This window comes from Nylanderia fulva, unplaced genomic scaffold, assembly GCF_048542155.1.
Source record: "Nylanderia fulva isolate GAGA-0341 unplaced genomic scaffold, ASM4854215v1 Scaffold1, whole genome shotgun sequence".
NCBI lineage: Eukaryota > Metazoa > Arthropoda > Insecta > Hymenoptera > Formicidae > Nylanderia > Nylanderia fulva.
The window spans coordinates 1,365,084-1,390,146 of record NW_028189192.1 but is presented as its reverse complement, the minus strand read 5'-3'; the positions used below and the strand labels follow the sequence as shown (position 1 = coordinate 1,390,146).

The 25,063-nt window shown below is 33.2% G+C and overlaps 4 protein-coding genes across 12 annotated transcripts in view; 2 read left to right on the top strand and 2 right to left on the bottom strand.

Annotated features, from left to right (window-relative positions):
• The window catches only part of Nuak1 (Nuak family kinase 1), a 29,928-nt gene extending 21,329 nt beyond the window's left edge, over window positions 1–8,599 (bottom strand). Inside the window, 1 exon segment of the mRNA XM_029303384.2 lies at window positions 8,239–8,599. The gene's annotated coding sequence lies outside the window, so the exon portion shown is untranslated.
• A 335-nt stretch (window positions 8,600–8,934) lies between these two features.
• On the top strand, window positions 8,935–13,093 carry Rrp6 (exosome component Rrp6). The gene is given in 8 exon segments (XM_085487040.1): window positions 8,935–9,016; window positions 9,156–9,334; window positions 9,847–10,092; window positions 10,167–10,802; window positions 10,805–11,686; window positions 11,877–12,385; window positions 12,469–12,628; window positions 12,758–13,093. Coding segments are annotated over 7 exon segments (2,529 nt in total). The 5' UTR covers window positions 8,935–9,016; window positions 9,156–9,292; the 3' UTR covers window positions 12,812–13,093.
• Window positions 13,094–13,408: 315 nt separating this feature from the next.
• LOC146725286 (pancreatic triacylglycerol lipase) lies at window positions 13,409–16,179 on the top strand. The gene is made up of 6 exons (XM_085487094.1): window positions 13,409–14,136; window positions 14,207–14,310; window positions 14,559–14,866; window positions 14,935–15,030; window positions 15,239–15,484; window positions 15,551–16,179. Exons 1-6 carry the CDS (start codon window positions 13,558–13,560, stop codon window positions 15,610–15,612), a joined length of 1,395 nt encoding a protein of 464 aa, XP_085343220.1. The 5' UTR covers window positions 13,409–13,557; the 3' UTR covers window positions 15,613–16,179.
• The window catches only part of Nost (Nostrin), a 30,551-nt gene continuing 21,136 nt past the window's right edge, over window positions 15,649–25,063 (bottom strand). For all 9 annotated transcript variants that reach the window (XM_085486755.1, XM_085486825.1, XM_085486690.1 and 6 more), the window contains 7 exons: window positions 20,571–20,659; window positions 20,383–20,462; window positions 19,162–19,286; window positions 18,089–18,553; window positions 17,315–17,644; window positions 17,074–17,226; window positions 15,649–16,976 (listed from right to left, as the gene is read on the bottom strand). In XM_085486755.1, coding sequence (XP_085342881.1) covers window positions 16,548–16,976; window positions 17,074–17,226; window positions 17,315–17,644; window positions 18,089–18,553; window positions 19,162–19,286; window positions 20,383–20,462; window positions 20,571–20,659 — 1,671 coding nt within the window. In that variant the 3' untranslated portion in view covers window positions 15,649–16,547. The remainder of the gene's footprint in view (window positions 16,977–17,073; window positions 17,227–17,314; window positions 17,645–18,088; window positions 18,554–19,161; window positions 19,287–20,382; window positions 20,463–20,570; window positions 20,660–25,063) is intronic.

Here is a 25,063-nt window from a genome sequence, read left to right as displayed (position 1 = left end):
ATTTAGATAAAACATATTTTTGGGGATATTTATAGATGAAGCATATTTTTGGGAATATTCAGATAAAACATATTTTTAGGGGTATTTAGATAAAATAAATATTTATCTCACGTGCAAGAAATATTATCCATATTTCTCGTGCATTTTATACATCTTGTATATATGTCACAATTTTATATGTATATAGAGTGTCTCTAAATCGGATCAAAAGCTTAAAGCCATGTAAGTTTAACCCTTTTGTCAATGATAATCCGAGTATATCCATACTTTGATGATAAAGGTGAAAAATTATGTATTGACAGAAGGTTAAAGAAATTTTTTCAGATATCTAATTGTAAGTTTCTTATAGCGCATTGTCCAATATATAAAATATATGTATAAATTAGATTAACAAAATACACAGTAATCAAGGTAACAATATGATATTGGCAGAATTTTATAAGAGTTTCTCTGCTTAATATTTACCACAATAAAAATATTAATATTCTACCACAATAAGATATAAAATATATTCATTTTACTATATGTATACATATTAATATTTTTAAAATTCTTATAAAATTCTTCCAATACACCACATTGTCCCAAACGATTATCATTTTTAGGGTAAATCCTAAGAGAAAATTCTCTCCGTGTATAAATGTAAAATAAAATTAAATTTTTTTACGAAAAAATCGTCCTTTATTATTAAAAAAAGCACATTATGGAATCATTAAAAAAAATTCAATTAATCGTATGGCAGCGATCTGTGTAGATTTTTTCAATCAAACGTAAAATATTTAAATGACATTTTTATTTATGACAGATCGCTGCCATGCAATTGTTTAATAGTAAAATGTAAAGTGTTCTCAAATTTGTGAAGGGTACTGTATGCAATAAATAACAAATGTCCATTTATAAGACTGTTTTTTGTTATCACGATTAATAATATTTTAAATAATATATTGATAAAAACATTCCATTAAGTTTATATTCTTGCATGTTACGAATATCTAATTAAAGAACATTTCTTTAGAGAATTTTTCTCTTAAATTGAGAGGATCCTTTTGACAGATCTGTAGATTTTTTGTATAAATAAATCATAAAATAAACATAAAATATTTAAACGACATTTTGATTTATAACAGATCGCTGCCATGCAATTCTTTAACTGTAAAACGTAAGGTGTTTCCAAACTTATGAAGGGTACTGCCACTGTAAAAAAATATGTAATATATTATTACACAAAAATATGTCAAATTACATCATTAATAAGTGTAAAATTACACGATAAATAATAGAAATGTTTATCTTTTCATTATTTATCATGTAATTTTACATTTATTATTTATGTAATTTTACATATTTTTAATGTAATTTTACATATTTTTTTTACAGTGTGTATATATCAATTATCGGAGCATCCAACATATACACATAATTTCTTATGTCAAACCATTTATGCATTTACATTATCGCCATTGTTGCTCGACAAAGGCTCTGTTTGAGAAAAAGAGAGAATCTTGTCATTCATATATATAAAAAAAAAAACTTATAGAACTCGCGAGATCTCGGGTCGAGAAATGTTATCTCGATTGCCGGCGACGTAGAACTTTTCCAAGACGAGATGAATCTCGCGGTTTCAAAGGATTCAAAAGACCCATCCCTTTGTGCATTGAGAAAGTGGAACGTGTAGACGGGCTTCTATCCGTCGTCTACATATTTCAGAACTTGTCGCATTCGTGTGGTTCCCGAGTGTAATTTCCTCTTCTTGCTTGTCAGAGGTAACGAGAGAGTTGCTCGTTAACGCGAATCTTCCAGAGTTTCGCGAACACGACGTCGACGACCAGAACCGCTGATGGACGGTTTCATTTCTATTTCATGCATATGTAAACGCGTCGATGAATGCGTTCTCGGGAGAATGTGCCGTAGAATTTTCCGGGAAGACCGGCTTCTTCAAGGAAACACGTCGCGGTGGTCTTTTAAACGAATATATTCCATGTGACTCGATTAACTTTTGCTCTCGGAGAATCCCGGGAAAGATCGCGAATGAAGATGATGTTCTCCAGACGCTTATTCACCTTAAATAGCGCAGAAAAAATGTTATCGCGCACAGATAAAGCGAACCGGAAAGACCTTTTTGTCGGAATAAGATATGGTTTAATAGATGAGATTTTATTGGCTCTTCCGAGATTGTTATAATTATATAATTATAATAAATAGATCTTTATTTTATTATATATTTATTTTATAATATTATATTATAATATAATTATAATAAAAACTCACGCAAAAAGATTTTCTAAATAAAGAATTTTGAGATTTATTTTTTTCTTTACATTAATTGAATCTTCTCGTTATTTTGTGCATAAAAGTGTAGAGGTAAGATAATTGAAAAATAAATATTGTACGAGATATTTTATAGTTTGTGTAAAATTGATGTTACATTAAAGTTCAAAATATCTCGTAAACTATATTTATTTCTTGGTGGTCATCCTACTCTTATAACTTTGTATGCCAAATATTACGAGAAATTAATTTCTAAACAAAATATATACACATACATGTATATAAAACAATTATTATTTTGACTCTTAAACATCTGTTAAAGAATATTAAAATAAAAGATTCTCTCGTACGCAAATTGTTCTTTCTCGATAAAATATGTATATTTAATGTCTATAATAAACAATATTTTATTAAGAAAGAATAACTCTTATCGCGCTAGGCTCTTAATTAACTCGCTGTCATTTACTTGCAACATCTATCAAAGATTTCTCAATCGACGACTCCCACATATCATATACATAAAAATTGACGCTGATCCGACATCAAAGAGATGTATTTTCAGACGTGGGCGTCCGCAGGATTTTTTTAAGAAAGGAACATAATTAAAATTTTTATTTCTTATTTTTTGCTGTTTCTTAATTTTTTAAATTTAATTTTTTTATTAATTTCATTGTTCAGGGTGTCCAGCAGACTCAATGAAAAAAATTCCCTGACTTTTTCAGATTTTCCAAGACCAAAAATTAATTTTTTCCCTGACTTTTTAGTATTATTTTTTCCAAATATATAATTTGCATATATTTACATGATAAATCGATTAAATCTTAAATCATGAAATCCTTGAGATATTTGTGTCAACAATGAAAAGATTCAGAAGTTAAAAAAACAAAAATTTAAATCAATTATACAATCTGCATTATGTACGATAATCGAAACAAACATGTCACTATAAACTATTTAAATAATCATCTTTTTTATTTATATTATATCAAATTTTTTAGTTTTGTCTCTATCAAACACATCGAAATAAAATAATACGACGATGAAAATAAAAATTAACAAATACGCTGTAGAAGAATCGATTTTTAACAACACAGAAAATTAGCGTGCTGGGAGTCAAGGAAAAGTTATATTTATTTAATAAAAAATGTCAAATTATTGAGACTAGAGTAGAATAATGTGCAAAAAATGCAGATAAATAGTCAAATTTCCTGACAATTCCAGATTTATAAAATTCTATCCAGCGGGGTCAAAATTAAAATAATTTTTATTTCTTATTTAAATTTAATTTTTTGGTAATTTCATTGTTTTTATATTAAATCTGCAAATAAACTCCCAGTGTTTCTTCAAGAGGAGAGCAAACGATTACAAGAGACAAGAGCCCTCTGCGAACACCCATGTTCCCAGGAACGAGACGATCGCTCGATTAACGCTATTTTTCATAACGGGGCGGCAAATATATATAAATATATATAAGACGGCGGTGAAGAAGAGAAAGCAATTATTTGCGTCCGCGCCGAGATTGGCAGCGTCGTCGCTTCGCTCCCGATACAATCCCGATCGGTCGCCCGTTCGCGTTTACGGTATTTTTAGCGGGACGCGCATATATCCGCGTGTAGGTAGCAGCAACCTCGAAGAAGGGACTGATGTCCCTCGTATAATGACTCTCCCGTCTTTTTCTCGAGCCTTCTCAATCTCTCGCACTCTCTGATGCATTCGCACGAACTTGGGTGCCCGCAGAATTTTTTCCAGGAGGAGACATGATTAACATTTTTTTATTATTTTTTGTTCTCTCTCAATTTTTTCAAAATTTTTTTTATATATTAAATATGCAAATAAATTGCAGTGTTTAGTCAGAAGGAGGCAAATGCACCCCACAATTTTGGTGTTTTGGATTTTTTTTCATTACTCGTTTTTATTCAATTTTATTATTATCGATAATAATCACGAATGTAAAATATATATTATAAGAAATACAAAATGTACGATTTTTTTCCATACCTGCATTAACGATAATATTTATAAATATGGATATCTATTAATTTTTATCGATATCGTTAATAAATAAATTGCCCGTGGAATATTTAGTCGATATATATTTTTTTACACGAGAACAATTAATATGCAATTATTGTGCGTTATCGTGCGTGAAATTTGGAGATTCGCGCTATTTCTTCCTATAAAATCGGCTTTGTCAGGGATGACTAAAGCTACAGATTTACCGTTCGATTAACACGGTCAATCGTACAATGCTCCCTCTCTCTCTCTCTCTCTCTCTATTTCTATCTCTATTTCTCTCCTTCCTCTTTCTCTCTCTTTCCGGTGAAGGTCAGTCCACTGAAGCGTGACGTGTTTAAGGATGTGCATAGAAAACCGTGACGTCACGACGCACGTTTGGATAGATGTCATCATGAATCACATCGGTATTATTAAGAGCATCTATACCGTTCCTCGATGACGCGTGTTCAAAAACGGTCATCTCGCGAAATCTCACGAGATGCAATTCGCATCGGGATGCTGTACATTGTAAAAAAATATGTAATATATTACACAAAAATATGTAAAATTACATAAATAATAAGTGTAAAATTACACGATAAATAATAGAAATGTTTACCTTTTCATTATTTATCATGTAATTTTACATTTATTATTTATGTAATTTTACATATTTTTAATGTAATTTTACATATCTTTTTTACAGTGTACACTGAGAGAGAATTTTCTCTTGGAATTCATCCTGAAATTCATGGCAATCGTGGAACAATATGGTATTGCAAGAATTTTATAAGAATTTCTCCGATTAATATTTTTACCTCAATAAAAAATATTAACATCCATCACAAGAAGGTATACAAAAATATGTAATTAATTTATAATAAATATATGGTAAATAATAATTTTAAAATATATATTAAAAACTTATGACTCTTTAAACCAAAAAGTGATAGATAAACATAAAATATTTTATATAAATTTTACAATGCAGGATATCCTGATAATTTTAATATGCAACATCGTAATTTTCGACTTTTATCAAACATAATAAAATTTGTAGTGAAATTTGCGATAAAATATAACGAAAAATTCTCTGTGTGTACGATGACGAATTTGTTCAAACTTTGCAATTTTGTGAGAGATGCAAATTGAAAAATCTGTTATACTTTATTGCAATTAAAAATGCAGATAAAATGAGAGATTTTGGAAAATAGAGAGAAAGAACGGGATTGAATTTTTGAACATTTCAAAACGCGTGTAAAGTATTTCGTCACAGTTACAGATTTCTTATACTTTCCCTAAAGTTTCTCGAATATCTTATCGTACGATAATCGAATGTTCAGGTAAACACTTTCGAAGAATTTATTAGTTTGTATAAACAGGAGAAGTCGATCTAAAGAAATCGACAGTGATTCTACGTTGATTTGAAACAATATATTTGATTTTATTCTATATTTTATTTTTCAGAGAAAATTATTATATCAGAAAAATTTTGACATTCGGTTTTTCGATTATCTAATAAATAAAGAACATCTAGATAATATATAAGATGATCCGAAAATTAAGAAAAAAATAAAAACTATACCAAATATAAAATAGTGTATTAGTTCTCGCACAAAACGAGAAACAAATATATATAAAAATATATATGTAAGTATAAAATGTATAAATATAATAATCTCAAGGGAAATTTTATACGATAATTTTATATGATAAAATTGTGTGTATATAATTATTTCTTATCAGATAAATACATTTTGAATGTGTTTACAATTCGTGTCAGAAAATTTGTACGATTTTCTCCTCCTCGCGTTGCTGTATTATTTCATTAAATAATTTAAGAACCGAAGTAATTTAATAATCGACAATTAATCAACTTAACGGCGCCTGTTTTTGCGAAAATACAAAAGGTAGATCGACGACCGGCGCTTTTCTAAAAACAATTAAAAATTAAAATAAATTAAAAATAAAATAAAATAAAAATAAAAATAAAATAAAAAAAAATAAAATAAAAATAAAATAAAAATAAATTAAAAAAATAAAAAAAGATAAAAAAGTTCTATCATCACGATTCCTCGTGCAAGTTCCTGGGGGACACCCTGTACATGTATATCGACAAATCGCGCAGACAGAAGACATATCAAAAGTTCCTTCGCGACGCTCGAGAGCGGAGGAACCACTTAAAGAATCCAATTGTCAATCGGGTCAAATGAAACGTACGTGTCCATGTATGAGTACATATATGTATATGCCTGTGCACACAGATATACATAGAAAATGTGCGTTGTTGCGGTATGTAGGTTTCTGCCGACGAAAATAGCGATTCTGATATACCTCGAAGAAATGTCATTCCGATAAACCATTTACGGGAAAGTTCAGATGTTCTTCAGTTTATGACATTTACATGTATGTATGTGTGTGCGTGTTCGTCCTCGCGACAGCGAGCACGCTCCTCTTTTATCGTTGGGTAATCACGCGACGCCCACGATAGCGAGAGATCGAGAACTCTCGCGAGGGTGTACGTCCATCGACGATAAATTGTGCGTGCGATATTTCCCCATCTCGGTTCTTTTATATAAATTAATACTAAAATATGTACATATAAAATATATGTTTAAAAAAAAATATATATATATATAAAATATATTTTTTAAAAATAATAATATACCCATATATATATATATATATATATATATATATATGTATGTATATAATTATTTTTAAAAAATATATTTTATATATTTTTAAATATATATTTTATATGTACATATTTTAGTATATTATATATATATATATATATATATATCTATATATAATGTATATAAAATATATATAAAAATATCAAATTCTATACATAAAATTATTTTTACATATATTTTATAAATAAAATTGTATGTAAAATATTATTATTGATTAAGAATATTAATTATTAATATTAATTAATAATATTCTCAAGTGAATACACAAGTTCTCTGATCGCGTGTATGATATTTTAAAAAATCACGTTATTATTTCCATTTATTGAACACATTGTAAAGAAACACAATGTTGCGCAATAATTTTTGTTTCTTTTTAAAATGTAGTTTTCTGCATTTTTTACACTCGAAATTGTAGCAGAGTATGTTTATATTCTGGAATAAGAAAGATATAAAAGAGAGAAAGTGTATTTAAAAGAGAAAATTACTTTGACCTATAACTCTGTTTTGTGAAAAAATCTTATAAATATATGCCATATTTCCTGACTGTTTTAAATACTGATATCAAGATTTGCATTATCTCAAGTATTACTTGCGTGTATTTTAATTAATTAGAGAAGCAAACATCAAATTTTTCTATTATTTGCTAGACATGGAATAAAAACATGCATTACGTCGTATATAAAATCATCATAAATTTAATTATCCAAGATACATTTCCTCTTTGTACAAACAAGCTAATAAATTCTTGGAAAATTCTCGTTTATATAAATACTAATCACAAGTATTTAATCATAACTTTACAAGCATTAGACGAACAGAATAATGTATATTTTGAAATATCATTATCTTCAAATTACATTGCATATCTCTTCACTAAACCGAAAAGAGATAATCTATATTAATAGTTTTAAACTTTCCTCCATACTTTTTCTGATTAAGCACTCCAAATATTTTCCTCATACATTTCTAATCTTGTTCCACGTTCAATATTTGCTTCTCTCCGTATTCTCAATTCCTCTTATTCTCTTCATTAAAATTCCCTATTTTCAATTCGCCTGATTTTTTTACCACAATTTTCTCTACGTCAACGTCATTTCTTTTTCTCTCTCCCTCTCTCTCTCTCTCTCTCTTGCTCCGTGATAAAAGTAATGATTCGCTCGCCCACGACGACGACGTAAAGCTCTGAATGGGAATCGTCGAGGAAGAAGAAGGCACACACATGCAACACGTTCACGCCGGCCGCGACGGACCGGCTAAAAATAGCGGGAATTCGTACCTTACGACGTGAACTCTGGAGCGCGGATTATCCTCCCTCCCTCTCTTCGCCCCGTCCTCGGGGTCCTCGAGGAAGTGTCCCGGTGCGCCAGCGAACTTGGAGTCTCGTCGCACGCGCCCAGGAAGCGAGCCCAAGAGTTTTGTCAGCCGCCAGCCTGTTCGTCACACGGCGACGTTCCTCGCGCTTTCCTGAACAGTCGCGAGACACGCGGCACGTTTCCACTTCATTTTACACCGTGCACCCTCCGCGAGACGACGACGACGACGACGACACGACGGCGCGCAGCTCGAACGTTGCCATCGTCTTTATTTACTAATTTTGGACGTGAACGCCGCCGGGAGCGGGCAATCGCGCACGGACCGCGGCGACGACAGCGCCGCGGCGGCGGCGGGCGGTACTAATCCCGCCGACCAATCGGAACGCGCGACGAGCGCGCGCGCGCGCCGATTGGCTGTCAGCTGTCACTCGGGGGACACGTCCAGCCATAGACGATACAGCGGACAAGATGAGTAGACTCGCATCACCGATTAATTATACATGTGGCACATTTGTTTATTTATATATTTATTTTTTATGTTTATTTATTATACGATGGGTTTTATGCGATTGTATATATGTAATTGATTTTATTATTTTTACAATGGATTTTTTAAAGCACATTTCATGCTTACGTAACAGCTGATTTAATATCGTCAGTTTTCTTATCTTGTCTGTTGTTCTTTCTAAGCTGTACCGTTCGTGTACAAGAGTGCATGTCGCATGTTTCTCTTTGGTGGATGTATGTATACTCATTTTTTTAAATCCAATTTTTGTAAACTTATTATTAAATATTTGATTAAAGACTCGTATAATTTTACTGCCAATTTATAGCTGTTAGATTAGATTTTATTTTGATTAATTGTTATCATAAATTGTAGATGAAAATATCTGCGCATTGAATTTAACCTCAAAAATGAAATAAATGAACATCAAGCAGGGGAATCAAGTTATGCGATTACATTGATAAAATATTGTTATAATATTAGAGCTGAAATTTACTATTACATTTTCCAAGATGGAATCTGTACCTGATGAAACTTTTGACACTCGTATTCAGGTATGTTTACTTGTTTAATATTGGCACACCAGTCAAAATTATTGTTTATATAAGTATATTACATATACAGGGTGTCCGGTAACTAACGGACCAATGATTAAGGGCGGATTCTCTGGCCAATTTGGAGACGATTTTTCCTTAGCAAAAATGTTGAGAAGTCAATAATTTTCGAGTTATAAGCGATTGAAAAAAATGGGTTTTTTGAAAACTAAACGTTTTGGAGTTAACAGTCTAACATAATTACAGTCTTCAGTTAATTTCAAGTAGAGTTTACTATAATAAAATTTTAATTTGAGGCTTAGTTATAAAGATATATAATGACAAATATTGGAAAGTTGTAAAAAATGATGACCTTTTTCGACATTTTTGCTGAGGAAAAATCGTTCCCAAATTGACCAAAGAATCCACTTGTAATCGTTGGTCCGTTAGTTACCGGACACCTTGTATACTTATTTATTTATAATTTTATGTTTAGTTACTTTTGTATATAAAAATCATGTGATATATTTCAGGAAGGATATGATGTAATAAGAGCTGGAATCAAAGCTGCTAATAATCTGCCAGCTGGAGACAATTTTAACTATTATGTTTGCTTTCCAAGTTTTAATGAGGCCAGGAATAAAGGTCAAAAAAAAATATTGGCTGCAATGCAGACAATAATAAAAACAGCAGGAGGTTCCAGCAATATTGAAAGTGCAGATGTTGATGATAAGTTTGAGGTTTTATTAGAAATAAATGATCAATTACTCGACCAAGCTGTGAGTATTGCAAACTTATACAACAATTTATGTTTCTTACATGACAATCTAAGTTTTACAATGAATTTCTCTAGAATATATTAATGGATGAAGAGAGCGGTATTTTACGAAATCCCCAAGTTGAATTGATTGTATCACAAATGCCAAAACCAATTGTGAATGGCAGTTGGAATATAAGAAGTGACCGTACTAACGAAGGCTCGGATAGTTCTGAAAAGATACGATTACTGGCTGCAAAGAATGTACAAAGACCGCAGTTAATGTTCAAGGACAAGATTAACAATAGTTCAAAACCATGGATGCCTCGAATTAAGGAGAAACCAAATTCTCTGAAACCATTGGCTCTTTATGTCGAAGAAGGCGAACAGGGTGAAGTCTTTAATCATCCTTACGAATTTGAACTGGATAAATTTAATACACCTGAATGTCAATTGAAAAAAAGTGTGCCTGTGCAATACAAACCACTGGAGAACACTGAATTCAAATATATCGAGAAAACATTGGACATCAAGATTCTTCTGGAGGATCTGAAAAGTCAAAAAGAAATAGCTATAGATTTGGAACATCACTCTTACAGAACGTTTCAAGGCATAACTTGTCTGATGCAGATATCAACAGTGAACACAGATTATTTGATCGATACTTTGGCTCTGCGGTCAGAATTGCATCAACTCAATGAAATCTTTACAAAGCCTACAATCTTGAAGGTCTCGTTCATGGTGCTGACATGGATATTCTGTGGCTTCAAAGAGACTTATCGCTATATGTTGTAAACATGTTCGACACTCATCAAGCTGCGAAACAGCTCAACCTACCCTACCTCAGTTTGGCTTATCTACTAAGCAAATATTGCGGCATAAGTCCCAATAAACACTTTCAATTGGCCGACTGGCGTATAAGACCTTTACCTACAGAATTGATGAGATACGCTAGAGAGGATACGCATTACCTACTTTACATAAAAGACAAGTTGAAGAACGAATTGATCGAGTCTGCTAATGGCAAGAGCAATATCTTGAAGTCCGTGTACGACCGGTGCACCGACCTTTGCAAACGAACGTACGTAAAATCGATCTGGACGGAGGAGAGTTGCATGAACATGTACAAAAAGAGCCAGAAATCGTTCAATAACAAGCAGATGTACGCGCTGCTCGAGTTACACAAATGGCGAGACATCACCGCGAGAGAAGAGGACGACAGTATCGGCTACGTGTTGCCGAATCACATGTTACTCAATATAGCTGAAACTCTGCCACGTGAAATGCAAGGTATCCTGGCGTGTTGCAATCCAATTCCACCATTGGTGCGGCAAAATGTGCTGAAACTCCACAAGATAGTGCTAAAAGCCAGAGATCAGCCGCTCGTAATGTCCATTCCAGAACAGGACATTCGGCAGAGGCCGACGCAGCAGACTCACGTGGTAGATTCCAGGACGTCGTTGTACACGCCACATGATATACCGAGTGGCACTGAAGCGAGAACAGATTTACCCTGTCTTTTGGATGAGAATGTTTTGTTGCAACAATCAAAGACGAATCAGCATCAAACTGTGAAACACAATGTGACATTATTTGATACACCAGACACATCAGAGGTAAAATGTTAATGATAGTAATTAACAAGATTACAATATAGCTTCATAAGTTTTAATATTTAGAAAAAATTATAACACTATAATTAAAGACATAAAAAGTCTTAATACTATAAAAAGTATTTTAATACTTTTTACAAGTAATTGTAAGTATTTTTATTAAAATAACACAAAATTGCACTTCTTATTCCAGGACGAAGAAATGAAAGATAGCAATGAAAAGAAAAAAGTCATATTTGTAAGTCCATATATGAGATATAAGTGTGTACTACCAATGGTAGCACATTACGAAGCGAAAGAACGAGAGAAACAACAAAAAGAAGAAGAAAAGCCTTCAACTGTACAACAAAAGGAAGGCATAGATGAAACTGAAATCAATGAGAGTAAAGATAGAGTTTATGAGCACTTCAAACAAATGTCTCAAACTATGAATAAAGAAGTTGAAGTCTTGCCTAAAAAGAAGAAGAAGAAAAAAAAGAAACCTAACCAGTTCACCTTAAATCAAATAGCACAGTATAAGAAAAGAAAGAGAGAATCTAACGTTATCAATAAAACTCTAAACGATTATAAAAACTGTACTACGTCGTTTTCTACATCGACTTCAGATGCCAGTGTTATGCACCCGTCTAAGAAAATGAAACGAGAAGAAACAAGTCAAGAATCGAAAGGTAAAAATAATCCTGAAGTAATTGCATCAATAAGGTAAGATTTAAAATTTAATTTTAAAAAAAGGATACTATATGTAACATGGAGATCATAATAATGTTCTTCTAATTCGGCGACAGGGCTAGGAAAAAGAATGAGAAAAAAGCAAATCAACAAATGCTGAAATCACAGGGTATGCTACCGTCAGCGAAATTCGATTACAAATCAGTGGATTTCAGCAGCTTCCAAGGTGGCAGTACAGCGAGTAGTTCGAGTCATGCTCAATTCCAGCAACCTCGAGTAAGTAAATTTATTTTTTACTTTTTTTGCGCGTTTAAATATATATTTTCGTAAATAAATGTTAATATTTGAAATATTAATAATTAATTATTAAAAATATTTAAAATACTTAATGCGAAAATCTTTTAGCAAAAGAAAGACAGAGGCCCACAAAAGAGAAAGAAACAGAAATTTAACATCTAAATTGTACAATATAATTTGACCTTTCATCAAATTATCTTCAGAATGAAGAAAAATGTAAAAGCTAGTATTAATTTTCCTTGACATTGAAAAATTTATGATGAAATTTTGTCACGTCTTCTAAAATGTAAAACACAAATGCAAAAGCTGAATTCTGTAAGTATAAAAATCCTTATTTAATTTTTTTTTAATACAGATTTTTTAGTGCAGAGCATATATCTGTAAAAAGCATCTGTAAATATGAGTGTTATGCATTTTTATGAAAATAAAGTTTGCTAAAATCCATATACATTATGTGTGATTATGTCCATATATAGCCACATTTATGCTAGAAATATTTTGCACCATTATTTTTATCAATAAAACAGAGATATTTTTTCCATTAAAATAAAAGAAGAATATTAATACTTGAATACCTCAATATTAACATTTTTAAGATCACACGTTTATGCTACCAAGCAATTAAAAGATATAATGCATCTAAACTACATCCAATTCCACTTGGCACGTATTCGCAGTTATCGCTTTTTAATCCAACTTAGTCATCAGGGTCAGTTGTTTTTTTATAGATCGTGCTATATCATCTTAACCAGACAAAAAATATTGTTTGTTTAAGAATCTTTCCCCTCTCCTTTGCCTTGTCAAACAAGTATGATAATATTGAAATACCAAACGAATACAAATGTCTTAACGATTGATCAATCACGTAAATGTAACATCAAACGTAAATTGTACGTTAGTACGCGACGATGACGTTCATCGCTCTCGTGTTCGCCGTTCTGTGGCAATTCTCCAGCATCAGAGAGTATTCCTGCCTATGGGAACTGTCTATACAGCCAACGAGCATAATTCAGCCGCTTCAAGATACGTTAAATAAAACGACGCATATCGCGAAAGAAGTTGCCAGATCGTCTCCCCTTAATGAGACCAGCCTGGTTAATTTTTTCTTTAATAGGACTACCCTGGCGAATTTTACGTACAACGTTCACGAAATCGACTTTAACGAGCTGACGATTGATGAGGTGGACTCCGCTGAAAACTCGTCGGGAGTTGCGCAAGTGGACTGCCTTGGATTGGGAAAGACGGTCGCAATGAGTTTAGAAGGGCTCTTCAGGAGCAAGCCTAATGGCAGTGACGCGCTGGAGGTACGATTCTTCCTCTCCTCCAGAAAACAACCGCGTCGCGTAGAAGTGGTGCTAGGCGAGCAGTTCGGCTTGGAGTGGACGGATTTCAAGATAGAACGTAGGACGGTGGTAATAGTGCACGGTTTCCTGTCGCATGGCCAGGAGAAATGGATCAGCGATATGGAAAGGACATTTCTCCAATGGGTAAGGATTCATCGACTGCGATCTCATCTTTCTCTGGTCATCAAGTTTTTTTATCCCGAAACTGACACAGGGCGACGTTAACGTGCTGGTGGTAGATTGGAGCGCTGGAAGTAACACGTGGAATTATTACAAGGCGGCGGTCAACACCAGAATAGTGGGATATCAGATATCAAAGTGTGTAACTTTAGGGCGAGAAGGTCCAAAATCCGAAAGACGTCTGAGAGATGTTTCGGAAATATTTAACAAATATCTTTTGACGATTCGGTACAAATAAATATTTTAAATTGTGTCTTGATAAAAAAAGAGCTTCGTTGGCTTCTTTCAAGACGATTTATCCTTCAGACGACTCTCGCAAACAACTTGTTACCTCGATCAAATCAATTCTTATATGCTTTTTTTAACACTGACCAATTCATCCAAAGATTTATAGAGCATATAACGAACAATACAATCAGCAATGAAGGACCGAATACGAGCAATTGGGGTCCCTTACATATGATAGGACACAGCCTCGGCGCCCATATCTGCGGAATGACCGCGAAAGAGCTGAAAAAGCGACAGAGTAGATGGACTGTCCAGAGGATCACCGGTCTAGACCCTGCACAGCCGTGTTTCCGCAACGCCGATCCGTCCGTTCATTTGCATAAAAATGACGCATCATTCATCGACGTGATACACACAAACGGCAGATTACTCTTGAGTCTGGGTCTCGGCTTACCCGAGGCCATAGGTAGCCACATTATAGAAAATTGTTTTTAATTTTTTTACTTATAATTCTTCTATGACATATCTTCGTAGGTCACGTTGATTTCTATCCCAACGGTGGCAAAACGCAACCCGGCTGCGTCAAAACGGAGACGTCGTACTTCGATTACTTGCAGATTCCTACAGCCGGTTAGTACCAGCGAAACACCTTATTTAAAGCCGATTGTTCCAACTTCTTGGTAAGTTCTAAACCCGACAGGCATATCTTCTTTTAGAACTTATTTGAAAAGAGATAAAAATATGCTACCTGTCGGATAAAACTTACTAAGAAGTTGGAAAAATCAGCCCTTAGTTGATCCAAGGAACGGGAAGTAAAGTTTGTTATCGCGACTTTCAGCGATACAAAAAGCGATCTGCAGCCACGGACGTTCCTATCTTTACTTCACGGAATCTCTGGCGTCTGACGCGGCGCACAATTGCAGTTTCTGGGCGCATCATTGGAACATGACGTTCAGGCATCTTTCGCAAATAATCGCCGAACCGTGCGACGTGAAAGTCTGCTCGGAGATGGGCATCAGGGCGGAGATGTATCGTCACCGCGGGACCTTTTTCGTGGCTACCGCCGGCACTCCTCCGTTTTGCGGTAAATATATTATATCACTCGTCAGATAATTTAATACGTATCTCATCCGATATCATCCCGTTACAGCCAACAGCACCGACGTCAACGAGGAGGTGGATAAGCAATTGCGAAAGGAGCATTATGGATAAAGGCTCGACTGGTGGTGCATCAACAAACAACTTAGGTAAATCTGTAAATAAATGCGTTGTTAGCACATACTGAACAGTACATTTAAATAATAGCTCCTTATATCTGGATATTTACAATTGAATGCGTTTGATACAAATAATATGTACAATTTTCGGCGTCTTTCTTCGCTCTCTCGCTGCTTCGATCTCGTATGTGCATTCATATTCTTAATAAATTACAAAAAACGCATGATAATCTGAATTCTTAAAATGAGATACGATACATACATATACAACAACGTGCTTGAAAAATAATGTTTTCCAAAGGTTTGGAAATACATCGATAGCTCTGAAGAATTAAAGGAGTACAAAAGTAATGATCATAATCACTATGGCAGAGATAATAAGTATGCCAGCTTCTTGTATCACCTTTCATACTAGTGAAATATAGTTTCAATTTTTAGAATATGGGATAGTATTTTTTAATTAAAAATGCATCGTATATCTCTAACAAGGTAAATAGTATGCTCGATGAATTGTAAAGTGCAGTGTGTCAGATTTAATAAAATGTCGATTTCTCCTTGAAAAGGATACAAATAAACGAGTACTAATTATATAAACAGTAATAAAAATGATAAATACGTCATATACGAAAATAGTACCGACGCGATTAAAATATTTCCACTAGTAGGCGGACGCGTCCCGTCTCAGCGATGATGGTAACTGTTATTTGGTATTAATTCTTATGTGCGTCGTTGTTATTATATGAGCTTACGATCCAAATACGCTCGATTTCTACGCGTAAAAAGTAATCGTCACGTGTAACGCCCTATATTGGCACATTGTATAACACTCTTACCTGGTTCAGCGAAGCCGTATGATCAAGATTTAAGAGGACTCGCGTGGAACTCACGTTAACACCGAGCGTTATTCGATGAATACAAATAAGTCGTCTATTAATGTATAACTTGCACGTAAGTGGCCGGAAATATGCCGGTACGGCCTCTGCACTCGCCTATCCACCAGCCGTCCGCCTGCTTCTGATGAACGGTTATCAAGTCACCCGGATTGAGACTGAGCTCGTCGTTCAAATTCGCCGAATACTGATAGATCGCTCGACACTGCTCCGTGTGTTCGGTCTTGGCCGTCGTTACCACTTCCGCCCCGTCAACCGCCTCCTGGTTGTTGTTGTCCTCCGAGTGACTGCTGAACTCGTCGAAGTCACTAAAATCGTCCTCGTCCGGCGGATTCTCGGAATTTCCGTCGCCAGCTGTCCGATCAACCCAGTCGCGTGTCTCGGTATCCTGATCCTTCGTCAGGTGCATCTCGAGCTCGTCATCATCATCTTGAATCTCAAAAGATTCGTTCTTTGCCCAAGAAGGAATCTGCAAGTGGACGACCAACATTATTTGTTTCGCGTTCTTTTTTATTCGGCGTAATTTTTATTGTTAAAGTGAAACTATAGTTCGATAACTCGTTTACCTTAAGAACACTTTGCTGCAAGCCCTGCTTGTCTCTCGAAACCAGGATATGATCCGACAAAGGATGTTTGGATCGTTTGCTGCCTTCTACTTCCGCGAGCGTACCGCCGACCTTAAATCTGGCCGCTTCCAGATACAGCAACATGGAACGCATCTACGACAGGGTGCAACGAATTAATTCACGCGTGTTTAATTAGGATGAAAGAATTCCCAATACCTAAATTGGACGTGAGAAAACTTACGTGATGCAGCTTATCCGTCACGTTCTGCGCGCTCTCATCCGCCGCGAAGGCCGGTGTCTTAATAAAGGCCCGATGTAACGTTTCTAGACCTTCTCTACCTCGCCTCTCCCTGTCGAGATCTTGCCTAATTAGATGCAGCACCCTCACTAGCGCTTGCTTCCGTCGCTCGCGGTTCATCGCCAGCGTGACGTGTTCGGCGTAAAAATCCGGCAGTAGCTGCTCCGCATTCGTCGCGTCGTTGCTGTCCATTCGACGAACGAGGTTCTTCAGGACTTCAAGATCCTGCGACACGTTGCAGCTTCGCACGGGAGTTAGCAGGCGATCGACGCTCTAAAGATAAAACATAGATGAAATAGATATCCTTCTTATGTCATCTTTATCTGGATTACCAAAGTATTATTTATATCTCCCCAGCAAACACAGTATATAAATGTTATATATTTAACTATTGTTATATATATAACATAGTTATATTGTCATTATACCCCAAGATAGCACTGACTTATCAATACATCAATGTGCTATTTGGTATATAATTACAATATAACTACAATGTAATATATGTTATATTAAAATGTTACATCTATGAGTGAGAAATTACAACTAACATGGATGTTACATGTAACGTACACGTTATATTCCGTTTTATTATAGCAATATAACAATTATATATCGGTGTTTGCTGGGTCTCTTTAGATCAAAAGAAAATCTTCAAACAATTGTAAGATAACGTTCGTGTCGAAATCTATCCCTTCGTTCGCTCTTTTCTTTTACCTGTTGCAGTTTTGGCGCGAGCGCCTGCAGATGCGTCAAGTAAACATTGGCAAAGTCCTTCAGGGCGCTGAGTCGCTCCTCCTCGAGCAGCTCCATTTGCTTCGCGCCCTTCCTCACCGTGCTCTCGTACTCCAGTCTGGCCCTCTCGGCCCTCACGCTCACCGTGTAAAATTCCGTGTCCGCGCGTCGCGACGAGTCCTCGGCCTTCCGCCGTCTGGTCTCCAGCTTGTTCGCTTCCTTCTCCGTCATGTGGTGATTCGACAATTTATTGTTGCTCTGCTGGCTCTGACTGATGGTCTGCAGCCGCGCCAGGTCCTGCAGCCTCTCGTTCTCGCGCGCACACGCGAAGCTCTGCTTCTTACTCTTCGCCGCGATCCCGCGCCATTCCTGGAGCGACTTGGATGCCTTGTCCACTGAATTCTCGACGGACTTCCTCGATCGACCCTGCGTCTCCGCTACACCCACCTGTGTTCAGCAAATACGCACTCATTGATCTCTCATTGTTCATTTTCTGATCGTGAGATCTTGTAGTTCAATCAATTACTCAATTCATCTCAAAGCATCGGCATCACCCTTTCAAAAATTTATCTTGTAAAAAAAATAGAAAGTAATATATTTCAAAAATTTGTATTGTTATATTATTACGTCAACAAACATAATGTATAATATTTATACAAATGTACTCAAATATCGAAAAATATCTTTATAACTGAAGATAATTCACTCTTTTGTCAATGTACAATTTTTCATCAAGGTATGAATACCTGGGAATACCAACTACGCGTTTTGAACAATTTCTCTCTAGCAGCTGCTAAACATCAAACACTCTTTCCCGTTATAATTTTCGGATGAGATTTTCGAATACAAAGGGCCTTTCTATTTTGTTTCCAGCGGAGAGAGGTTTCAACACGCGTTTTCAACGTTTAAGACTGCTTCGGGCATCCGTTCATTGACAGTATATAGGATTAATGTCGTTTTTATCGGCGCGTTGCGTAAGCACGATCCCGCGTACGCACAGGCCGGTCTTTCCCTCCTTTTGCGACGCGGCATAATTATATCTCGAAGAGACTCACTCTGAGCGGTTTGGCGAGCTGCTCGCCGAGCGCGATGCCCCATAGCCGATGGGCTTCCGCAGCAGCCTCCATCTCCTCGCCGACACACCTCCATGCCTCGTTCACGCCTCCGTTGCTATTACCACCTGCATTACGAAATCCGTTCGTTAAGACGTGATCTGATTTTCTCTCTTTCGAACGCCACCCATCTCGCATTCGATCGACGTTTCTGAAGCGCTTCTCGATACAATATATATATATATATATATATATATATATATATATATTTTATATATATAAATTTAATAAACATTTAAATTATATATTGATTGAAAAATAAATATAACATTTCCTACCTCATTCACTAATTTATCATATTTATCTAATTCATTTATTTTTTAATCAATATATAATTTAAATAATTATTAAATTTAATAAACATTTAAATTATGTATTGATTGAAAATAAATAATATATATATATATATATATATATATATTATAATGGCGCGATCAAGACAAAAATGGATAACTATATATTATTTTATATATAGAAAAGACATATATATATATATATATATATATATATATATATATAATGGCGCAATCGAGACAAAAATGGATAACTATACATGATTTTATATAGAAAAGACACCTTCCTCTCTAATAGAAATGCAAATAATAATTCTCACTTTCTTTGGAATAAATTATGCTATAAGTAGAGTCGAGAAATACATAATTTATGATTTATCATTTAAATACGTGAGAATAGAAAACGTGATTTGAATTTTCATATTTAAAATAAATAATTTTGCAACATACGGCTCAAGAAATTAATAAACTTTTGCCGAAGGAACATCTTACCACCTGAATATTCTAGTATTATAATTATCATGATTATATATTACTACGTGTAATTATCAATAAAATAAATATTGATACCTCTTTGGCACAAACTTCTGTCATCATTATTCACAATTTAAATGCATAATAAAATAAAATATATGATTTTAATTTTCAATGACATTTACGATAAAATAAAATAAAAATTGCAACGCATGCATATCTCAATAAACTAAAAAATCTTTCCCGAAGAAAATCTTGCACGTCATTCTAAATATTCTCCAGTATTATAATTGTTATTATTACATGTGTAATTATCAATGAAATGTTATAGATGCAAAATTAAATGATTAAATAAAATTAAATTTATTATAGATGTAAATTGATGGTTGACAATCACCTTGATCCTTGGCGCAGGCCTTCGTCAACTTGCTGCTGAGCTTGCTGAGTCCTTTCGCATAAGTAGCTTCCAACTCGGCTCTGAAAATACATACGTTTGCATTTTTCCTTCGCGGAAGAACCGCGTTTGCACGAAAGATGAAAGGTGAATAACCTAATAAATATATATATATAGGTATATATATATACCTTTCGTGAAGAATCGAAGCCAATTCTTTGCAGAAGTCGCCTCCCTGTTTGATGTATCTTCGCACATCTTCGAACCCACCCTGTCCTCCCTGTAAATAATAAGGAGAAAAAATTAAAAATGTTGCGCTACAACAATTGAACGATTAAAGAATTTTATTTTATTTAATAATTGAAAAGAAACAAACGGTATAAAGCGCTTTATTTTGCGATAAACTTGTTATCTCACGCGATATTTCTAATACATAAAGATGATTGAACTCTGGAAATGGAGATTCAACGAGTCTGCAAGATCTCAGAAAAATCTCTTTATAACATCATCATCATTAAATGGAAAGCTGCTTCGTATCAAAATTTCAAGGGGAGAAATTTTATATACGTGTGCAATAAATTTTCAAATAGAGAGTAAACAAGAGAGTTAGTTCTAAATATTTTTCGATAATAAAAGAGAGAGAGTCGTAAAATGGTAAAGGGGAAATATCGATTTGCATTCAATTTTATCACATCTACATCTGATGCGCATAATAAATATGTAATGATGATAATAATAATAGAGACAAAGAGAAAAAAAGAAAGAAAAAAGGAATGAGAGAGTGCTATTATAATGATGAATACACTTAATTATGTATGTTAAACGCGTTAATTCTTCCTACTCTCTTTCTTTCTTCCCATCAGAGTCGAGTTAATTATTGTTTTAAATTAAGTTTAGTTAAAGTTAATGACTTATAAAATTAAGTCTAGTTACATTAAAAATTGCATAAACAAAAAAGTAACTCAGTTAAAGTTAAAATTAAATTAATTAATTTAAGTGAAATCAAAAGTTAATTTTTAATTTTTTAAATTTATATATTAAATAAAAATGACTTTAAAATAAAAAAAACTTTAAAATTGTTAAATTTAATATTTTATTTGTTAATTTCTTTAAATTTATATAAAATAACAAATAACAAAAATTTTGTTTTTCTGTATAGGAATGTATTTTATTATTTGTATGTATTTATTATTTTAAGAAAAAAATAATAGCAGACGAAAAAAATGTTTAACTTGAGAAAAAAGTTAATAAGTTCCAATTTAAAAATAACTAGTTCGAGTTAAAAATTGACTCATTTAAAATTAACTAAGCTAAGTTAAAAGTTCTTAACTTTTAATTTTTTTACCCAACCTTGCTTCCCAAAGATCTTTAAACGTTCGGATAATAACTTAAAAAGACTCGTCGTCCCGTTTTCGCCTTCGAGTGATAAAAATACGATTCCACGCTTGAATACACTTTGCCCTCGGGGAGGAGAAGACGCATAAGTTAGCGGTAACCACGCATCCGTGGTCCATCAGATACAACATCGGCAGGCCATCGTACCGAATCACGGCATGATTTCTTGCGTGCAAATCGCATTTCCGATCACGTGTTTTTCATTTTTACTCACGCTTGAGCTAAAATGGAATTGCGATGCGCACACGACAAGATGCTTCAACGTTAAAAAAAAACGTCAAAAAAAATTTTATAACAAGCGACAATTTAGAGAGAAATGTGGAAAAAAGACGAGAAATTTACAAATTAAACATTTTTTAAATTGAATAAAATTCTTCCACAACTTTTCTGTAAGATAACTTTTCCTATAAAACATATTAATCACATATTATATATTATATTCTTATATATATTTATATTATATAATATTATATATTTATATTATTATATTATATATTATACAATATATTATATAATATATAATATAATAATATAAATATATATAACATATTATTATATTATATACTATTAATAATATAATATTATTTTTATTATTTTATAAAATATTATGAAATTATTTATAATTATATTAATATAATGATTTTATATTTATATTAAAATATAACACTAGTAATAGCTAATAGCGAGATATTAATAACGTAACGTTGATTTCGTCAACGTTAAAAATATGTGTGGGATGCTTCATTATTTCGTCATTTATACGATCATGCCTGCCTACATTTTTCTCTCCCTATAAGCACGTAAAGTGCTTTAGTCACAGTGGAAGGCCGGGCGTATGTCATTATCCACTCATCCAGTCGTTCGCCTCTCATTGCTGTTACGCGTTTACTTAGCTTTCTGCTGTATTTGTTGCGCGGGATTATCGTATAAACGGTACTTAGAAACGGTACTAATCTGATCACATTTTGTTTACAAAGCACACAGGTTACATAAAGACAAATTGTATGGGAAATATTAAAAATTCATGGAACATATCAATTGTAGACAGAACATTTTTTCACCTCTTTATTAATATGTTTGAAATTACGTTTTGTTTTCTCAAAATTTACATTTAATTAAATAAGTCAATATATTTATTATTTAGAGAGAGACATTTTCACTATCAATTTTTAATTTTTTTATTATTTTCAGAAGTTTTAACCTTCGTAAAAAAAAGGCTTTGACAGAAACACTTATTGCATGTATATAAAAAAATGAAGATTATATTGTTTTGTTTTCATAAAATTTTAATTTAAATAAATATGTCAATAAATTGTTTATTTAGGAAGAGAGACTTTATTTAAATTATTGAATTTTATTTTAAGGAATTTTTACTTCGTAAAAAAAATGCTTTGACAGAAACACTTATTGCGTGTATTTTTGAAAAATGTTTAGATATTAAACATGGCAAAATTGGTAAACACGTGTGAAAGTCGATACCGTCAAATTACTAATTAGACGAATATTAAAGACGGTGGACCGGTTCGTGGCGATAAAATCGCGAAATCAAGGAGAAGAGATGACACTTTAAGAGAAAATATCTAGAAAAGAGACTGTCGCGTCTTCAATAAAATATAAGCATGTTTATTTCGCACCTACTATTAACATTCTTTTGTATTTTAATGCGTCGAGGCTAACTTCGATTCGATCGCCCGGAAGCTGGGGAAAGGAAGCTCTCGCCGAGACTCATCGTCCCGGAAGTCAGCGATAAAATCGCGAAACATCAACTATGAAAATAGGAAAGCCTTTTGTTCGTGTGATAAATATTCCCGCGGCTATCGGATATCGCGTTCTTGTGGCTGGTTAGATGTTTAATCCTCTCAATTAAAGCTTAATCATAACCCGAGGTGATCGGTGAAAGTAAGCGTTAAACTTGATGGGCCCCGAAGGAAGCTGAAGTGCCAATTAGCTCGGATATATGTGTGAATGTGTGTAGGCGAAGTCGCGAAAAAATCTCATATGATATGCGAAACCTTATCGTAAATTGTAGCGAGAGAAAATGGAACAGTTTAGTAAATCATCGGGTCTCTGACAAATAATGTTTCAGATTGTATTAGCTATCCAGTTCCTATATATATATACATATAGTATTTATATATCTTTTCTAGAAAATATTATAAATTTATTATTAATATTTTCTGATATATATTTATGTAATGTTTTTTATAATTTATTCACATTATTCGCTACCATTTTTTAATGTTTCTCCGAACGAAAAAAATTTTGGACATAAATATCTTTTGCATGTAATATACGTATAATTTTTTAAAAGATTAAAATTTTGGCAGTAAAGATACAACAAAATTTAAGGCAATTTTAATTATTTACAAAAAAAAACTAATCTGTGAATCATAAGAAAACTTTGCATGAATCATCTTGAATGTTTGAATACTACATTTTTATTTTAAAAAAATGAGATTTTTTAACTATGTAATAATGTTATGTAGATATAAGAATATTCATGTGAAAATATTTCTACTTCTTGTTGAATAACTTTTGAATCGTCGTTAAATTTCTTGCCACGCCTTTATAAATGCGATATAAAATAATCCACAATCTTTTCACATAATCTTTTTTCATTACTTTCGACAGAAAATTACCATTCTACACAAAGCTATCGAAGCGGTGTTAAATAAGACTGACAATGGTCAAATCGAACTAATCGGCTTTTTACATTCGAATTGCAACTTAAAATTGCATATCTCCAATAAATGCGAAACGTTAGTCATCGTGGATATGTGATTCATAAATCACGTAATGATTACAAATCATATAGTAAATCAACAGATATTTCTGAAAAAAGAAAGACAAATATACCGATATCTATATGTTTTATTACAAACTCAGGGTTGGGCAGATATATGTATCTTAAAGTATCTGAGATACTTATTTAAATATGTATCTTATTTAAATACGGTATTTAAATACCGAATAATCAAGTATTTCGAATTTTGTAATTAATTATTTTATTTAAATGAATCTTGTATTTAAATATATTTATGTAATTACATATATAATATAATATATGCTATTATATGTTTATTTTAATTATTATTATTTTATAAAGTTTAAAGTTCAAATGAACTTATCTTTCAAAGTTAAAATTAACTTACTTTCGATATTATTTTTATATAATTCTACCGTGAGACTATTATACTTAATATTAAAGTAATTACAATAAAATCATCTACTATGTAATCTAAATTTCATTTTTTAAATAATAGTAGATAATCTTTTTATAATTACTTTA

Excerpts from the sequence above, each read along its gene's own strand:
- LOC146725286 (XM_085487094.1), top strand. The coding sequence starts at position 13,558 with ATGACGTTCATCGCTCTCGTGTTCGCCGTTCTGTGGCAATTCTCCAGC. Across the intron at positions 14,311-14,558 it reads GTGGGATATCAGATATCAAA|ATTTATAGAGCATATAACGA; the intron begins GTGTGTAACTTT and ends ATTCATCCAAAG. Across the intron at positions 15,031-15,238 it reads CTTGCAGATTCCTACAGCCG|CGATACAAAAAGCGATCTGC; the intron begins GTTAGTACCAGC and ends CGCGACTTTCAG.